Source organism: Pezoporus wallicus, unplaced genomic scaffold (genome assembly GCF_028554395.1).
Source record: "Pezoporus wallicus isolate ANWC-B61680 ecotype Strahan unplaced genomic scaffold, APGP_CSIRO_Pwel_v1 contig_10120, whole genome shotgun sequence".
NCBI lineage: Eukaryota > Metazoa > Chordata > Aves > Psittaciformes > Psittacidae > Pezoporus > Pezoporus wallicus.
In genome coordinates, this window is record NW_026638516.1 from 271,521 (window position 1) to 284,689 (window position 13,169).

Genomic DNA, 13,169 nt, shown 5'->3' on the forward strand with positions numbered 1-13,169 from the left:
GATCCCAGGAGACTCTTCATCAGGGACTGTAGTGATAGGACAAGGAGGAATGGCTTTAACCTGCCAGAGGGGAGACTGAGATGAGCTCTTAGGCAGAAGCTCTTCCCTGTGAGGGTGCTGAGGCGCTGGCACAGGGTGCCCACAGAAGCTGTGGCTGCCCCATCCCTGGCAGTGCTCAAGGCCAGGTTGGACACAGAGGCTTGGAAGTGGAAGGTGTCCCTGCCCATGGCAGGTCCCTCCAACCAAGACCAGTCTGGTATTCTGGGATTCTATGACTTCCCCTGTGTCAGTCTGGGTGGGCAGGAAGCAGGCTCGTAGCTGTGGTGTTCCCCGTCTGCTGGGTTGTGAGTGGGGCTTGTAGGACAATGGTGGTGGTGTCACATGTGGGTATCTGGGTCTGAACAAACACAGCCATTTTTAGACTTGTGAAAGCTAAGAGGCAGTGCAGCTGACATGGTTTATATGCAGCCCAGGAGCACACTGTTCCTTGAGGAGACCTTTTAGTGTATCCAGACTTTCCAGTTTCAGGGGAGAACTTTCTGCTCTGTGTTTAACTTCCTCATTGTTGCACAGGAAACTGTGCCAGAGCAAGGACTAGACCCAAAGATGCTATATTCCAGGTTAGCACTGGCACAGGATGCCCAGAGAAGCTGTGGCTGCCCCGTCCCTGGCAGTGTTCAAGGCCAGGCTGGACACAGGGGCTTGGAGCACCCTGCTCCAGTGGAAGGGGTCCCTGCCCATGGCAGGGGGTTAGAACTGGATGAGCTTTAAGATCCCTTCCAACACAAACCATTCTATGAAGGAAAGCAGTGCCCACAAAGCACTTTTTGAAGGTAGACTTTATGTCAGATCAGCCGTCATCAGACCGGAGGTGGGTGTCACAGGTGGCTGGAGCTAATCTGATTCCATGTAGCTGTCAAAAGGGATCGTTTCCCACTGCCTGCATGTTCGGTGTGCTGGCACCAGCACTAGAGCAGTCATGTCAGGTGGATTAGGGAGCTCGAGTCCCTGAAAGCAGTATCATAGAGCAGCTCCTGCCTTGGGGATTGGCAAGCTGATGTGCTGGCACATGGTAGGACTTGGACAGCAGTAGCCAGAAGCAGGGTGAGCAAGAGCACTCTTCGCAGTGGAGGCATGGGAGCATATCAGTTGATCCTGCTGTGTTCCTTGTCATTACAGTGCTAAGGAGGATCAGATGTTTTCTCTGCTCCAGTATAAGCTTCAGATCATGTCTCCTGGCTTGGTCAGTAGAAATACCATTAGCTAAGGCTGACTCAAATCAAATTGGCATTACTCACTCCTGCATGGGTATGGTATTAATGACTGTGGAACCCTAGATTTGCTCAGAGTTCTCTACAACCCAAATGACCTGTTCCCAACTTTAGGCATCTAAAATACTGTTTAAATCATTCTCCTGAATCCTGTGGATAGACTGTAGGGAATGACTGGGACTCTGCTTTCTTGTTCTAGTTGTTAGGGTTCGCTGTAGGCTGGTTCAGCCTGGGCACTGGTGACCATGGGGTGAAAGCCCTGTCCTTCCCATGCTTTGGACTACTTGGAAAGGGCTTGCCAGGAGGCCTACAGCAGTGGACGTGGCTGGAGATGAATCTTGTCTCCTCTCAGTCGGGAGTGGGTTTCATGCTCCATGTCTCTACAATGGGTGGATTGCCTGCACTAAGCCCAGTCTGTTGAGGGCCCAGTTGGGGGAGCGATGTCTTACAAGGCAGAAGGCTTTAGCCTGATTCAGTTGGTCTTGATGATCTCCATTCCAATGTTTAATTCCTTTGCTGTTTCCAGCACTTTTCACAAGTTTCTGCAGTGTGCCAGCTGCTAGTGGCCCCTGCTGAGTGTTCTGTCATGGTGAGGTGGTCCATAGCTGGCCTCGGCTGGATATCCATGGTCTCCCTTGTCTCCCGGTCTCAGGGCTAAGGGAGAGGCATGGAAGTTGCTGCTGTATAGTAACTATCCAGCTTTGTCTTCTCTCTTTCAGGCTCCTGTGGGCGAGTTGGGGACGGGAAATGCCAGGCGTGAACCCCCCTATTCTCCTTGTAACCAGCAGGTGAGAGTGTCCCAGGGGAGGCAATGTGGGAAGAGGCAGGGAGCATGCTTCCAGGGCAGGGTGGTACTGGGGCACAGGGAGCTCAGAATCATTTCCGTCCTTGAGGTGAAGGAGTGTCGATCACAGGAGGAACTAGAGAACTGGGGGAAGAGCTCTGCTCTCTCAGAATGTCTCAGAGACTCAGCAGTATAATTAACTAGTCACAAAAGTGGAAAATTATTGCTCTGAGGGGTAAAGAGCAGGGCAGTGCCTAGAGTGACTGCAGAACAGGAGTTGTGTCTTTTGAGAAGTGGCCTCAGCAATGCCTTTTCCAGAGACTATTTAATTTTGGCAATAGCAGAAGAAATTGAGAAGTCAGGATATGGAGAATCAGGCCAGGTCTGTAAACCAGGAGAACCATCCCAGGCCTGTAAACCAGAACCATCCCAGGTCTGTAAACCAGAACCATCCCAGGTCTGTAATCCAGGAGAACCATCCCAGGTCTGTAAACCAGAACCATCCCAGGTCTGCAAGCCAGGAGAGCCATCCCAGGTCTGTAAACCAGAACCATCCCAGGTCTGTAAACCAGGAGAACCATCCCAGGTCTGTAAACCAGAACCATCCCAGGTCTGTAAACCAGGAGAACCATCCCAGGTCTGTAAACCAGGAGAACCATCCCAGGTCTGTAAACCAGAACCATCCCAAGTCTGTAAACCAGAACCATCCCAAGTCTGTAAACCAGAACCATCCCAGGTCTGTAAACCAGGAGAACCATCCCAGGTCTGTAAACCAGAACCATCCCAGGTCTGTAAACCAGAACCATCCCAGGTCTGTAAACCAGGAGAACCATCCCAGGTCTGTAAACCAGGAGAACCATCCCAGGTCTGTAAACCAGGAGAACCATCCCAGGTCTGTAAACCAGGAGAACCATCCCAGGTCTGTAAACCAGAACCATCCCAGGTCTGTAAACCAGAATCATCCCAAGTCTGTAAACCAGAACCATCCCAAGTCTGTAAACCAGGAGAACCATCCCAGGTCTGTAAACCAGGAGAACCATCCCAGGTCTGTAAACCAGGAGAACCATCCCAGGTCTGTAAACCAGGAGAACCATCCCAGGTCTGTAAACCAGAACCATCCCAGGTCTGTAAACCAGGAGAACCATCCCAGGTCTGTAAACCAGAACCATCCCAGGTCTGTAAACCAGAACCATCCCAGGTCTGTAAACCAGGAGAATCATCCCAGGTCTGTAAACCAGAACCATCCCAGGTCTGTAAACCAGGAGAACCATCCCAGGTCTGTAAACCAGAACCATCCCAGGTCTGTAAACCAGAACCATCCCAGGTCTGTAAACCAGAACCATCCCAAGTCTGTAAACCAGAACCATCCCAGGTCTGTAAACCAGGAGAACCATCCCAGGTCTGTAAACCAGGAGAACCATCCTAGGTCTGTAAACCAGAACCATCCCAGGTCTGTAAACCAGAACCATCCCAGGTCTGTAAACCAGGAGAACCATCCCAGGTCTGTAAACCAGAACCATCCCAGGTCTGTAAACCAGAACCATCCCAGGTCTGTAAACCAGAACCATCCCAGGTCTGTAAACCAGAACCATCCCAGGTCTGTAAACCAGAACCATCCCAGGTCTGTAAACCAGAACCATCCCAGGTCTGTAAACCAGGAGAACCATCCCAGGTCTGTAAACCAGAACCATCCCAGGTCTGTAAACCAGGAGAACCATCCCAGGTCTGTAAACCAGGAGAACCATCCCAGGTCTGTAAACCAGGAGAACCATCCCAGGTCTGTAAACCAGAACCATCCCAGGTCTGTAAACCAGAAGAACCATCCCAGGTCTGTAAACCAGAACCATCCCAGGTCTGTAAACCAGAAGAACCATCCCAGGTCTGTAAACCAGAACCATCTCAGGTCTGTAAACCAGGAGAACCATCCCAGGTCTGTAAACCAGGAGAACCATCCCAGGTCTGTAAACCAGGAGAACCATCCCAGGTCTGTAAACCAGAACCATCCCAGGTCTGTAAACCAGGAGAACCATCCCAGGTCTGTAAACCAGGAGAACCATCCCAGGTCTGTAAAATAGTGCTGCTCAGTCTCCCAGAGGCCCCTGGTTCTTTTGGTGGTGCTGCCAGCTCCCCACATCAGATGTTGGGAAGAAAATGGAAGGATCCTGCAGCAGACAGTCACACTTGAACCTCCCCTTAGGGAGTATTTTCTAGCACTCTTTGGTACGAGGCCAGCTTTCACTCTGAAATGGGAAGTTTCTGTAGTCCTGGTAATTTGGATTTTATGGTGAGTTTGGTAAGCATTACCTGTTCTCACAAGCCATTCTTGGTTCTCGTTTCAACTCTGTTCTCTTCTTTTAAATTGTCCCAAGTCTCTGCTTTCACTTCTCATCCTGGGGCAGGAGGTTCCACTGGTCACTTCAGCCTTTGGAAGGTCAATATTCATAGAATTTTTTACATTTTCCCTTCAAAGTCAATATGTGTTCCTGTTTTTTCTGCTGGGGGCTTTGTCCTCCCTCCTTAGTTATCCTGTGTCTGTGGCATTCCTGGGGAATGCAGCTGCTCTCCAGCTGTGGTCCCACTGGCTCTGGCACTTCCCCTGGATTTTTCTGTCTAGAAGGAACCGAGTGGGGATCATTCTCCTCATTCTACAATAAAAAGAGATCTAGATATTAATTTGCTGCTGGAGCGGGGCCCGAGAAGGGCAATGGAGTCTGTGCAGGGCCTGGAGTGCGAGTGTGATGGGGAATGGCTGGGCGACCTGGGGAGTTTAGTCTGGAGAAGGCTCAGGGGGACCTTATCACTCCCTACAACTGCCTGACAGGAGCATGAAGGCAGGAGGCGGCTGGGCTCTGCTCCCAAGAAACAAGGGATGGGACAAGAGAAAACAGCCTCAAGCTGCGCCAGGGGAGCTTTAAACTGGAGATTAGGGACAATTTCTTCACCAAAAGGATTACCAAGCACTGGAACAGGCTGCCCAGGGCAGTGCTGCAGTCACTGCCCCTGGAAGTGTTTAAAAGATGTGTAGATGCGGAACTTAGGGACATGGTTTAGTGGTAGCTTTGGCCGTGCAAGGTTAATGGTTGAACTCAATGATCTTAAAGGTCTTTTCCAGCCTGAGTCTGTGATTAAAGATCTTCAGCTCTCACATGAAAATGAGGCCCAAATCCCAGAGGGTGGCCGTGCAGCTGCTCATAGAACAATCTATGGAGGATGGTCTGGTCTAAAAGCACAGGCTGAGCAGGTCCAATTAGATGAGGTTACTCAAGGCGATGAGCAGTTCAGTTTTGAACACCTCTGGAGATGGGAGTTCTGCATCTTTCCGAGTGCCAGCTCCATTGTGATTTTTTTAACTTGTGTTTGGCTGGAAAGTTCATTGTTCCAGTTTGTTGTAGGCAGCCCTCCTAGTACCCTGATGCTTCTGTTTATCAGTGTTTTTACATTGGAAGCTCAGTGCCAGTGTCCTTGCCCCTAGCAACCATCTAATGCCATCTGTTCTTCTAAGCCATGATGGGCTTGCTCAGTGATAAATTGTCTTTAAAGCCCAGTGGCTTGTCATTATCCCATTCCTGTGGCAGCAGCGACAGCTTTGTCTCTCGCAGAAGTCTGCTCTGACAGTGGAAACTTCCCAGGTTCCCTCTGTCCTCCATGGCTCTTGAGAAGAATCAGCAAGGCCTCGCTGATGCATTCTATGGAGTTAAGAGCACCCAGGACCGTTTTTTTGTGGGTGCAGGCATTTCCTCTCCAATTTTAGGCTGGACGTCTCAAGCTCCTGTTATGTAGCACTTGCTGTACTTTGTTCCATCACTTCAGGGGTTTTGTAGCATGAATTCTCTATGGCTTGAGCAAAGAATTTAATGATCTAATAGCCAGTTTCATGACTTTGTCCTTTGTTTTAGCCCTCTGAAGCCTTCAGCAGGTTTGCTCCCTGCTGCCATTCCTGAGTCTGTGTCTCACTTCCAGAGCCTTTTTCCTTGGTCTATGTCTGTTGTGAATTAGTGCCGCTGGCAGTTGTTCCTGAAGAAGCCTTGGTGTCCAGTGCTGAGCCCTTTAGTCATGCCAGTGGCATTCTCAGCCCCACACTTTCTACATCAGCTTTCTGTCACATTTACATGATTTAGTATTTTCTGGATCAAAGCCTTGCGCAGCAGCCTCCTGTGTGTCAGGTAAAGCTGCATCTGGTGGATTTAGTTCTCCCTGGACAATGAATGTTACACAAAATGGAACAGGTCCAACAGATGACACTGAAGGACACAGGGCACTCGCCAGCCTTGGGGCTTGTACATTTGGTAGGGATTCAGGAGACTTGCGCTTCACGCTTGCTCTGGAGTAGACGTTCCAAGGAATTGCATCTCTCATTCTCTGCCGCCATCCATTTTTAATGTAAACTCTTTGTTTTTGACATCCTGTCCTCCAGCCAGAACTTACAGGCATAGTTCCGAGATCTGTGGGGTCCTGCGGGAAGCGGGCTTACTGAGGGAAGCTGGTGTCATGACGGCCTTGCCTGGCCTTGAGTTCTGGCAGCTTCCTGGGGGGGAGCAGCAGGCGAGGGGAGGAAGGGGGTGTCTGGCGGGTCTGTGTGTGCAAGCCGAGGAGGGGCTTTCTCCACGGCAGGGAGCTGCGTGGGGCGCTGCCAGCTCCGGGAACGCGGTTCTGTGCGGGGAAGGGCGCCGGTCTCACGCGGAAATCCCGGTCTCTTCATTTTCTCTCCCGGTCTCCCCCCCGACGATCTTCCCTGGCATTGCCCCTCTCCAGACGCCTGCAGCCCCTCGGCCTGCTCACCTGGCAGGCAGGGAGACCCGCTTTGTAAGTGCTGCTGGTGTGCAGTGTGCGCTGCTGCTCCGTGCTGCTCCCACCCGGCACCGCTCCCCGCGGCCCTTCCCGGCGCTGCGTTCCCCGCTGCCGGGCTTGGTGCTCGCTGCAGGGAGCAGCACCCGGGCGGCCGCTGGGGCCCGAGGAGCTGTTCCCTGCTGGCCACGGCTGAGATGGCATCTCCGAACGCTTCCTGGTGGCTTTGCTCAAGCTCAGTAGCAAGTGCAGAGGGCAGGGGATGCAAACAAGAGCTGGAGCAGGGAAGGGGAAGGTGGGGTCAGTGCTTGAAGATGTGCAGAGAGCTGTTGTGCCTGCTCACATAGCAGATGAAGTTCTTGTGGGTGGGCTCTGGACTGCTCCCTACTTGAAGAAGGAGGTATAGTGGGGGTTAGTGTGAAGCTTGGGGGCTTTTCCCTCTATGGGGCAGGGAGGGGGTTGGAGTTTTGTATTTCTGCTTGTATGGAGCAGGGTAAACTAAAAGGTTTCCTGTTTGGACTCCAAATTTACACCAGTATTTCTGTTTCCAGGCTTCCATTAACTTCATTACATCGCAGGATGACAGTAAATCTGTAAGTACATCTACCATGAGACCTTCTTATAGTGTCCCTGTGCATCGTTCAGCGCATCAAGCTTGCCTCTTCCTTCCCTGTGTGCTCAATTCCAGCCCTGCAAGTCTTCACTGTTGGCTCCTATTCTGTCTTCTTCAGTTCTCTGCTGTACCTCAAGTTTGCACAAATGCACCACATCTTAAATACCATAAACTTGAAAACTTGATGCGACTGTTTTTGCAGCTTTTATTCCTGTTTACCCTTGCAGCTTTCACTCATGTTTTTTCCTGGCTTAGTCAATTCCTGCTTTTATTCTCTTTAGTACTGGATGTTTTCCTCACTTCCACACGGCATCCAACAGTGATGACATCTACGTCAAAGCTCAGACTCTTGTCTCTGCTGTTACGTCTGCGTTTCCAACCGCAGCCCTAGATGGGCCTCAGTTCATTTTCCTTCCCAGTTTTTGCCAATACCCATTCCTGGCTGATGTTTCCCTACTGCATCTTCCATTCGTGACACTTAGATTCTGCAACCTTTGACATACTTATGTAAAACCCTTCTGACCCTTGTAGCTGCTACTTGTATGGCACATTCTTCCTTGTGTCCTGGCCTTCTCTATGACCCACTGGTCCTGTTCTGACCCTGACTTGTCCGAACTTCTTTGCCTGTCCGGAGTACTTACACCAGAGTCATTGGTTGGTGTTTGCTTCAGTAGCTCTCTTGAGCTGAGGTGCATGGGTTTGTCTTATTCACTTGCATGGCAGAGACATCTTGCTGCCCTAACTGCTCATTTCTCTCTCCCCCATCCTCTCCCTCTCTCTCCTGCCCACCTCCTCTGGCTCTGCCGCGCTGTGGGGCACTGACACGAGCAGACCAAGCCAGGCGTCATTCAGCCTCTTTCCCGAGTGCGACAAAATGCTGCCTTGCATAATTCGGAGGACGGGGACAGCCCCAATCCCTTCCAGCAACCTGAGCTGTGCTTCAGTATCCAGAACTCTGTAAGTGGCCTGAGTTCCTCCTTGCTGAGCGGTGTCTGTCTGCCCCCGATTGCTAAAGTGCCACTTCTCTTGGCGGGTAGGTGACTTGGTCATTTAAAGATGACATGCCTTAGCTAAGGCTGGTCCTGTTTATCCATCACTCTGGATGCCCTCGGTAAGAACTTGTCACAAGTAGAATGTCGTGGCTGCCCCATCCCTGGCAGTGTTGAAGGATGGGGCTTTCAGCAACCTGGTCTCTAGTGGAAGGTGGCCCTGCCCCTGGCAGGGGTTGGAACTGGGTGACCTTTAAGTTCATTTCCAACCCAAACCATTCCATGGTCCTATGATTCTGTGATTTTTCTAAAAAGGATGTCACCGGTCTGTGTCTTCACTTACCTGTTCAAGGAGTTAGCAAACTGTAGCAAAGAACTTGAAACTGTATCGTGGCTGAAATCCCCAGAGCAGATACAGATTTAGATCATTATTTATGAGGTGCTGCCTTCTGCTGAGGCATAAATCTTTCAGGACCTTTGTCTATCATGTCTTGCATCTCAGAGCAGGAGCTGAGACCAGCTTGCTGATAGTAAGTTTTATGAGTTGCAAAATGATTGGTTTTGAAAGATTCATGTTCCCTGGGCTGTATGTTGATGGGTAAGAGTTTCAGGTTTTTTGGTCTTTGTCATGACAGAAGACTGTATACCTGCACTACAGCCCTTCTCTTCTCATATAAGCTTGTATGACATGAGACCAAATCAAAGACCTGATTTGCAGACAAACAGCTATATACACCCATGTAATGGGCCAGGATTCACATATTTACAATCTCTTCTGATCTTGATGTGCTGTTCTTTAGCCTATGCAGAATGGAACATCATCAAACAACGTAATTTTGCCTGAGTCCAGGACACAGAAAAATCACAAACACCTGAAACTGAGTTAGTGCAGCCAAAGGGATTGAAGAAATGAAGCAACTAAAGGGGGTTTCCTTTCTGGTAGAAAGGAAGGTGGTAGTGTCATTTACTCCCTACTCCCATTCATCTTTGTGGTGCTTTGAGCAGGTCATCCAACTCTTCCTCCCTGAATGTGATAGGAGAGATCACAGGGAAGATAAGAGAGGAAAAGCCCAGTAAAGACAAGCAACAGGAGGGTCCTCTTGGACGATATTAGATGTTTCTGAGTAAGTGGAATTCTGTGAAGGTAAAATTTGAGATCAAAAGTAGATCTTCTCCAGATTAGAGATCCTTGAGTGAGCTGCCACTGATTCCACCAGGTACATGCTAGTTAAATTGGGTGGAAATCCTCAAGGACTGTGATAACAGTGTGGTCCCTTGACAAAGAGATCAGTCACAACATTCTGGTCAGGTCAGTGAGGATCTGTACCACCAGAAGTATCATTCCTCCACCACCCAAGAAGTAAATGAGGGCTGTGATTCATGTGCTGCTGCACATAGCATGTATACAATATGCTGCTCATGTTTCTGCAGGAGCTGTCTCTTACATACTCCACTCTTCAGGCTTTGCAGGCCGAGAGTTGTGCTGTGTTTCCCCTGTTTCTTTCTTTATAATACATGTGGTTATCCTCACCTTATGTCTTTGTCCTTGTAGCAGAAACCACCTTCACCACCCTCTCCAGACGAGATCCCCTTCAATGTCAAGCAAGCATACAAGACCTTTGCAGCAGTGCCCTTGTCACACCCTCTGCTCGAGGCACAGGTAATTAGTGCTGGCTGGGGCTGTTTGTACGCCAGCAGCGGTACGAACTGTTTGTACGGTGTTTGTACACCAGCAGTGGTACAAACTGTTTGTACGGTGTTTGTACACCAGCAGTGGTACGAACTGTTTGTACACCAGCAATGGTACAAACTGTTTGTACGGTGTTTGTACACCAGCAGTGGTATGAACTGTTTGTACACCAGCAATGGTACAAACTGTTTGTATGGTGTTTGTACACCAGCAATGGTACAAACTGTTTGTACGGTGTTTGTACACCAGCAGTGGTACAAACTGTTTGTACACCAGCAGCGGTACAAACTGTTTGTACGGTGTTTGTACACCAGCAGTGGTACGAACTGTTTGTACGGTGTTTGTACACCAGCAGTGGTACAAACTGTTTGTACGGTGTTTGTACACCAGCAGTGGTACAAACTGTACTGCAGCAGCGGTACAAACTGTACGGTGTTTGTACACCAGCAGTGGTACAAACTGCACGGTGTTTGTACACCAGCAGTGGTACGAACTGTTTGTACACCAGCAGCGGTACGAACTGTTTGTACGGTGTTTGTACACCAGCAGTGGTACAAACTGTTTGTACACCAGCAGTGGTACGAACTGTTTGTATGGTGTTTGTACACCAGCAGCGGTACAAAAACGTGCATGAGCACTGCAGGTAAGCAAGGGAGGTGTGAGAACAGGAAGGAGGTCATGATCCGGTTCCTCTCATGAAGGAGGGACATGTGGAGGGCCTCATCATAGAATTGTAGAATTGTAGAATCGTTAGGGTTGGAAAGGACCTTAAGATCATCTAGTTCCAACCCCCCTGCCGTGGGCAGGGACACCTTACGTTAAATCATATCACCCAAGGCCTCGTCCAGCCTGGTCTTGAACACTGCCAGAGATGGAGCGTTCACAACCCTCCTGGGCAACCCATTCCAGTGCCTCACCACCCTAACAGGAAAGAACTTTCTTCTTGTATCCAACCTAAACTTCCCCTGTTTAAGTTTTAACCCGTTACCCCTTGTCCTGTCACTACAGTCTATAATGAAGAGTCTGTCCCCAGCATTCCTATAGGCCCCCTTCAGATACTGGAAGGCTCCTATGAGGTCTCCACGCAGCCTTCTCTTCTCCAGGCTGAACACCCCCAACTTCCTCAGCCTGTCTTCATACGGGAGGTGCTCCAGTCCCCTGATCATCCTCATGGCCTCCTCTTGACTTCTTCCAACAGCTCCATGTCCTTTTTATGTTGAGGACACCAGAACCGCACACAATACTCCAAGTGAGGTCTCACGAGAGCAGAGCAGAGGGGCAGGATCACCTCCTTGGACCTGCTGGTCACGCTGCTTTGGATGCAGCCCAGGATACGGTTGCTTTCTGAGCTGCAAGCGTACACTGAAGCTGGCTCATGTTCATTTTCTCATCGACCAGCACCCCCAAGTCCTTCTCTGCAGGGCTGCTCTGATTCTGTTCTTTGCCCAACCTGTAGCTGTGCGTGGGATTGCTCCTACCCAGGTGTGTAGGACCTTGCACTTGTCATGGTTAAACTCCATGAGCTTGGCATCAGCCCCCCTTACAAGCATGTCGAGGTCCCTCTGGATGGCATTCCTTCCCTCCAGGGTATCAACCAAACCACACAGCTTGGTGTCATCGGCAAACTTGCTGAGGGCGCACTCAATCCCACTGTCCATGTCAGCAACAAAGATGTTGAACAAGACCGGTCCCAACACCGATCCCTGAGGGACACCACTCGTTACTGGTCTCCAGCTGGACACTGAGCCATTGACCACAACACTTTGCGTGCGGCCATCCAGCCAGTTCTTTATCCACTGAGTGGTCCATCCATCAAATCGATGTCGCTCAGATTTAGAGACAAGGATGTCGTGTGGGACAGTGTCGAACGCTTTACACAAGTCCAGGTAGATGACATCAACCGCTCTACCCCTGTCCATCAGTTCTGTAGCCCCATCATAGAAAGCCACCAGATTGGTCAGGCAGGATTTCCCCTTAGTGAAGCCATGCTGGCTGTCACCAAGCACCTTGTTGATTTTCATGTGCCTTAGCATGCCTGCCAGGAGAATCTGCTCCAAGATTTTGCCAGGCACAGAGGTGAGACTGACTGGTTTGTAATTCCCCGGGTCATCCATTTTCCCCTTCTTGAAAATGGGGGTTATATTTCCCTTTTTCCAGTCATGGGAACTTCTCCTGACTGCCACGATTTTTCAAATACGATGGCCAGCAGCTTTGCAACTTCATTTGCCAGCTCCTTCAGGACCCGCGGGTGGATCTCATCAGGACCCATGGACTTGTGCACGTTCAGATTTTTAAGATGGTCTCGGACCAGTTCCTCTCCTACAGTGGGCGCAAGGTCTTCATTCTCACAGTCCCTGCATCTGCCTTCCAAGACTTGAGTGGTGCAGTCAGAGCCTTTGGCAGTGAAGACTGAAGCAAAGAAGTCATTCAGAACCTCAGCCTTCTCCAAATCCTGTGTAGCCAGTTCTCCTGAGAGCTTTCTGAGGGGGCCTACATTCTCCCTAGTCTGTTTTTTATTTGCTATGTACCTGTAGAATCCCTTCCTGTTATCTTTAATACCTCTAGCTAAGTTTAATTCTAACTGAGCCTTAGCTTTCCTAACCTGGTCCCTAGCTTCTCGGACAACATCCCTGTACTCTTCCCATGCCGCCTGTCCTTGCTTCCACCTATTATAAGCCTCTTTTTTCAATCGAATTTTCCTCAGGAGCTCCTTATCCATCCAAGGAGGTCTCCTGGCCCTCCTGCTGCACTTCCTTCTGGTTGGGATGCAACACTCCTGAGCTTGCAGCAGGTGATCCTTGAATATCGACCAAGAGTCTTGGGCCCCTCTGCCCTCTAGGGCTGTATCCCATGGAACCTTCCGAAGCAGGTTCCTGAAGAGGCCAAAGTCTGCTCTTTTGAAGCCCAGGGCAGTGAGCTTGCTGCACGCTCTTCTCACTGTCCTGAGGATCTCAAATTTGAGCATCTCATGATCGGTGCATCCAAGGCTGCCCTGGAGCGTCACATTTCCAACGAGCCCTTCCCTGTTGGTGAGCAC

General features: G+C 50.1%; 1 protein-coding gene across 36 annotated transcripts in view; it reads left to right on the forward strand.

Moving 5' to 3' along the window:
• Positions 1-13,169, forward strand: part of SCRIB (scribble planar cell polarity protein) — a 104,503-nt gene that overhangs the window by 73,365 nt on the left and 17,969 nt on the right. For 13 of the 36 annotated variants that reach the window (XM_057411159.1, XM_057411122.1, XM_057411130.1 and 10 more), the window contains 5 exons: positions 1,991-2,059; positions 6,808-6,858; positions 7,392-7,433; positions 8,285-8,410; positions 9,995-10,102. In XM_057411159.1, coding sequence (XP_057267142.1) covers positions 1,991-2,059; positions 6,808-6,858; positions 7,392-7,433; positions 8,285-8,410; positions 9,995-10,102 — 396 coding nt within the window. The remainder of the gene's footprint in view (positions 1-1,990; positions 2,060-6,807; positions 6,859-7,391; positions 7,434-8,284; positions 8,411-9,994; positions 10,103-13,169) is intronic. The other 23 variants (XM_057411129.1, XM_057411136.1, XM_057411142.1 and 20 more) reach the window with 16 other exon arrangements.